The 5,781-nt window shown below is 50.2% G+C and overlaps 1 protein-coding gene across 1 annotated transcript in view; it reads left to right on the forward strand.

The window, feature by feature from the left end:
- Positions 1-2,193: 2,193 nt before the first annotated feature.
- Positions 2,194-5,781, forward strand: part of Pgam1 (phosphoglycerate mutase 1) — a 9,155-nt gene continuing 5,567 nt past the window's right edge. The window contains exon 1 of the mRNA XM_031385004.1: positions 2,194-2,472. Coding sequence (XP_031240864.1) covers positions 2,334-2,472 — 139 coding nt within the window. The 5' untranslated portion in view covers positions 2,194-2,333. The remainder of the gene's footprint in view (positions 2,473-5,781) is intronic.

The raw sequence follows: 5,781 nt of genomic DNA on the forward strand, positions 1-5,781 counted from the left end.
AAGAGCTGGGATTAAAGGCGTGCACCACCACTGTCCAACTGCCCCTGCTTATGGACACAGAACTGAAGTCCCCTTTGTCCTTTCATTGGGACCGCTGACAAAGCCTTAGATTGGTCTGGCTCCTGACATACTCCAACAGGAAGAGAGCGAAAACCTCCCTGGAAACTTCTGACTGTAGGCTCTGTTTGGAGGCTGTGCCCAAATCACTCTTAAAGGGCGGTCTTAGATGTGTAGCGCCAAGAACTAAGAATTCCTCTGTGTAGATTTGCTCCAAACTGAATACTGAATTTCACCTTCTCCCGGCGGCAGGAGGGAAGTCATGGGTGCTAGTTAGTGCAAAGGGGAGGCCCCTGAACAGTTTGCCTTTGTGTTCTTGTTTCTCATCTATAATTTTTTGGAGAAGAGACAGGAAGTCTTGTAGCCAGCCAGAGCTGCCCTTGAACTCCTGATCCTCTTGCCTAAGTGGCTGGGACCACTGCATCTCTGTCTATTATGCTCCTTTTAAGAGATGAGGCTGTGAGATTCTGCAGTTTGATTGAGGGCCACAAAGTAGAAGAATAGCCTATACCTTTAACCCCAGCACTTGGACCAAGGCAGGAGGATCTCTACTGAGTGTGAGGCTGGCCTGGTCTATAAAGTAAGTTCCAGATATACATAGTGAGTTCCAGGCCAGCTATGAGCTACATAGTGAAATCTTATCTCGAAAGAAAAAACCAAAGTTGTGAGTCAAATTCTACCCCAACTTTAAGGTCAAAGAGCATGGCCTTTGAACCAGCTGGTCATGGTGGAACTCGGTTCCTGTAACCTCAGTGGGACTGTCTATCCTGCTTCCTCACCTGTACTGTACGTGGAGCAAAAGTACCTGCTTCAAAGGTTACTATAAAACTAGAAAAGCTAGACATGGTGGTGCATGCCTTTAATCCCAATACTCAGGAGAAGGAATTCAAGGCTAACCTGATCTATACTGCAAGTTTCATGATGGCCAGCGTGGCACAGAGAAACCCTGCCTCAGAAACAAAGAAACAACAACAACAACAAAGAAATGGGAAACAGCGAAGGAGTTAATATTCATAAAGTCTGTTTAGCCTGCTCCAATATTAAACTGCCTCATGTGTTTAAATCAAGACGGTCTCTCATGATTCCTTGGGTGCATGTCCTCCTGAGATCTGAGTGGGGGTCTCCCCACGGGGGTCTTTCAGTACTTGACCACCTCATGTTAAAACTTTTCTTGGCTCTCTGTCAAAAGTACAGAAAGTGGCTCAATTCCTTTGTCAATTGTTTAAATGTGGATTTTGCTCTCCACTAAAAGGACAGGAATTCATGACACTAGCCCATACTTAGTAATAGGCCACTGTCTGGCTAATGTTTAATGCTCATGAAGAGGCTTATGGGAAATAAACTAAGAGACTACAGCCTGGGCAGGAGAAGTTGGTCCTGACAAGTGGATACTATTAATTGGGGTAAAGAGAGACAGCCGTTCCTTTCTGTAATGTTATAAGGGTCTAACGTTTGCTTCTCCGTACGACATAAGCATGTAGACCCACACAGGAGCTTCGACACTTTCTCAGATACAGAATCAACACTCGGGGTCTTTACCAGAAGAAAAGGAATATAAAGAACTATGCTCTGACTGGCGTGATGAACCCCGCTTTTAACCTAGTACTTCGGGGGCAGACAGGAGATCTCTCAGTTCTAGGCCAACCCGGTCTACAGAGCTCGTTCCAGGACAGTCAGGGTTACAAAGACTGTCTCAAAAAAATAAAAAGAACAATGTTCTATTGAAGGGAACTAGCGACAGCCCACGTTTAGGTTTATATTTTCAGTCAGATACCCCTTTTACAAGTGAGGCTGAGAGGTTTTATGACCTGTCCGAAGTTCACATTAAAAGAGAAAAAGGGTGTATCATGGAACTGCGCAGGGATGGGGCAGGGCTGAAGAACTGTTCAAAGGATAAGTGATCATCTATCTCTAAAGAGGAAGCACAGAGTGGCCGGCCGGCGCACAGGGCCGCAAGCTCCCTGTCGGGATCCTCCACCCTCCCTGCTTACGTGCGCTCCGTGACTGCCGGGTAGCACGCGGGTACCGCTACGTACGACGCATGCGCATTGCCGCCGCGGTGCACTACACCCCTCCCTTAGGAGGCCGCAGAACTTGCCTGAAGCGCATGCGCAGACGGGGCGGGCGGAGGTCTGTCGAGCGAGTGGAAAGATTTCGGGGAGAAAGTGCGCGGGAGCAGGGCGGGCAAGTGCAAGCGCGCAGGCGCGACCGGGGGGGCGGGCTGCGAAGAGAATCTCAGCGATCTTCAGTCCCTGCCGCATCTTCTGCCCGTCGCCATGGCTGCCTACAAACTGGTCCTGATCCGGCATGGCGAGAGCGCCTGGAACCTGGAGAACCGCTTCAGCGGCTGGTACGACGCCGACCTGAGCCCGGCGGGCCACGAGGAGGCGAAGCGCGGCGGGCAGGCGTTGCGAGGTATGAGCCGGACGAGCGCGGGGTGGCGTGCAGGGCCCGCACCGGCCTGGGGGCCGTATGAGCGAGCCTCCGCGCACCCTCTCGAGAGGCGGGCACCTCCGGCGGCCTCTGCAGTTCTCATCTGGGGAGGTGAACGCGGGGTGGGGAGCCCGCTTGTCAAGGTCACCCCGTTAAGTGTGAGAGGTTGTGCCAGAAAGAGGGCGCAGACGCCCCTAGGCGAAATCTACCCTTCCTGTCCGAGCGGCCCCACCTGTGGCGGCCGAGACCCTTTAGCGTACCACGAGGGCCTAGGGCGCCTGGTGGAGGGTTCCCCGTGACATCAGTGTCTGTACCCGAGTTTACTTGAGGCGCCTGCCGATCATGGCGAAGCGGCAGGTCACGGGCTCGGCCTGGGTAGTGGGGGGTTTTAGGTGAGGATGTCTAATGGCCTTCGAAACACCTGGAAACCGCGTGCTGCTGAGAGCTTTGTAGCTCTGCAGCAAACCACAGAAACGAGTCCAGGAAATTGAGTGGGTGATTTCAGTTGATGCTCTCTATAGCCCTATATAAAGCAGGCAGGTTTAATTTCCCTCCCTTTTACCTCTCTCTGACCCGTCCCCTTGTCATAGTTTAGAAGTGACTGGAAAGACTTGTCCAAGGTCATGCCTACTTAGTTCTAATCCACTGTCCTTGCCCCATTTCTGGGTGGAGTAACAAGTAAGTGCGAGGAACTGGCGGGCTGCTGGCCAAGGACAGAGGCTGAGCAAAGGGTGGAAGCGTCCCGTAGATAAAGCTTGCCTTTGCCTATCCGCGCTGGGCGCCCCGCACCGCTCACAGTTCTCTGTGATTTTGGAATGCTAATAAGCAAATCCTCCCTACAACCCAGAGAATCTCTGTAGTGAAGAGGTGCTTCTCTTGGCGATTACGGCACATCCTAACTTAGACATGGCAGCAGCTGTGTAAAAGGGTTACTGTTGTGATCATAAAAAGAGAAAGAGCTATAAGAATATGTTCTGGGGAGGTGTAGGGGAAGGGGTGTCTCGGGAGGCCCATGCCGAGGCATCCCTTCCCCCTGAGGGACCAGACACACGCCGGTATGGTATAGAATTTATTTAGGGAGGGGAGTTAAGAGGGTAGTAGACGCAGAGTAAGGCAGAGAGAGGAGAGAGCAGAGAAGTAGGGGCCGGCCATGACCACGTGGAGAAAGGGGGGGCAAGAGGCAAGATGGAGAAGCAGGAGTGAGAGGAGGGGGCAAGCAGCCCCTTTTATAGGGCCAGGCCTACCTGGCCGTTGCCAGGTAACCATGGGGAGGAGCATACCTGGCTGCTGCCAGGTTATCTGGGGGTAGAGTTTATACAGAATGCTAACAGTTGCTCTTGCCTGCTTGAAGTGATCTTGTGTGTCTTGGTTGCCCTCCCTAGCTTCTTGTACACATCCTTTTCAGATGAAGGGAGACTGTGAACATGAAATCCTGATGCAAGGAAACGAAAATGCTTTGAGATGCATGGCCTATGTAGGAGAGGCTAGAAAAAGGAAAGTGCTGGTTAAGGAAGCCATTTTCTTTAGCTCTGTGCCATGCAGCGCTGTATAGGCCCGTGGTAGTTTTCCTGACGCCTAGCTCAGGACAGAGTTAACTGCCTCTGTTCTTTGGGTAAGATGATTATATGTTGAACTGGAAAATGATAAGACCCATTTCAGCCTTAAATATTGTAGCACTACGTTTTAGAAAATCACATGTAAGATCGCACATGGTGTTGCATACCTGTAATTTTTCCCAGCACTCAGGGAGCTGAGAAGGGAGGCCATAGAGTATGGGCCAGCTGGGACTACACAGCTAGACTGTTTTAAAAGCTGATGTGAGCCGGCGGTGGTTGTGCAAGCCTTTAACCCCAGCACTTGAGAGGCAGAGACAGGAGGATTTCTGAGTTGGAGGCCAGCCTGGTCTACAGAGTGAGTTCCAGGGTAGCCAGGGCTACACAGAGAAACCCTGTCTCGAAAAACAAAACAAAAGACAAAAACCGGACTGGTGATATGGCTCAGTGGGTAAGAGCACTGACTGCTCTCCCAAAGGTCCTGAGTTCAAATCCCAGCAACCAACCACATGGTGGCTCACAACCATCCATAATGAGATCTGACTCCCTCTTGTGATGTGTCTATATAATAAAATAAAAAAAAAGTAAAACATTTTAAAAAAACAAGAAAAAAAGCTGATGTAAGTTAGCATCTCCCACAGATACCACAGGCGATTAAAGGATAGAAGATTAAAAGCAAAAACTGCCTGTGAGTACTGTGGATAATTCAGTGACAGAAGACCCAAGGTGCTACTGTTCCTCCAGTGCTCCTGCGGATTTCAGGAGGAAACTAGTGAGGCCTCCATGCAGCCTTAGGCTGAGGAAGGATGGGTTCCCACGGGCGTAGGGAGGATAAGAGTCTGTCATATCCGTTGTACCCCTGGCCTTACTTTGGACTAAATGGAAGTGTCTCTGTGCTTCTGATCCTGTGGCATTCTTGCTAGAGTCCTAAGCGGGTACCACTTTGGCCTAAGGGACTTTTGGGAATAATTACAGCGAGACAGGCTGTAGACAGGCTGTAGCATCTCGTCCTGCGAGTGGAGGCTTGGTCTGTGGGTGCTTTCAGTGGGTGACTCAGCCTTTTGTTGGGGAACATTCCTTCTCTTCTGGTTAAGGAGATGGTAAAGGATGTGATGGCGGTCAGTTTTCATCAACTTGTCCGTAGGCTCAGGGGCGAGATCTGTCTTGTGGGGGTGGTGGTGGTTTTCCTGGTATTAATCTTCCCTCTCCCCACCAGTTGGTCTCAGTGGCCTCATTGTCAGTTGAATGACTAGCAGGAAATTTGAAGTACATTTTTTTTTTTTTTTTAAATAACCGTTGCTAGTCTCAGTATGAAGCAATGCCCAGAAAAGTTGTGGTTAATCTTGAAGAGGGCCTTGTGTGCTGGAGAACACAGGAGTGTGTCTTGGGATAAGAAAAGGGACAGCTCCCTAATTGAAAAATATAAAGACAAGCTCAGCTAGCTAGCCTTGATCCCCCTGGCTCCCTCTTCCAAGCTGGGATTAATAACATGCCACCATGCCCAGCACCTCCCTTTATTTTTCTCATATGCTAAAATGGGTTGAGAAGATTGTAAATCATAGGATTCTAGTGAAGACTAAACCACAGTTTGGTGTGGGAGTAGTGACGAGCCCTTTAGGAAGGTTAGCAATGACTTAAGAGTTCACTTTTAGCTGGGTGGTGGTTGCGCAAGCCTTTAATCCCAGCACTTGGGAGGCAGAGGCAGGTGGATTCCTGAGTTCGAGGCCAGCCTGGTCTA

The sequence above is a fragment of the Mastomys coucha genome, unplaced genomic scaffold (genome assembly GCF_008632895.1).
Source record: "Mastomys coucha isolate ucsf_1 unplaced genomic scaffold, UCSF_Mcou_1 pScaffold21, whole genome shotgun sequence".
Taxonomy (NCBI): Eukaryota; Metazoa; Chordata; class Mammalia; order Rodentia; family Muridae; genus Mastomys; species Mastomys coucha.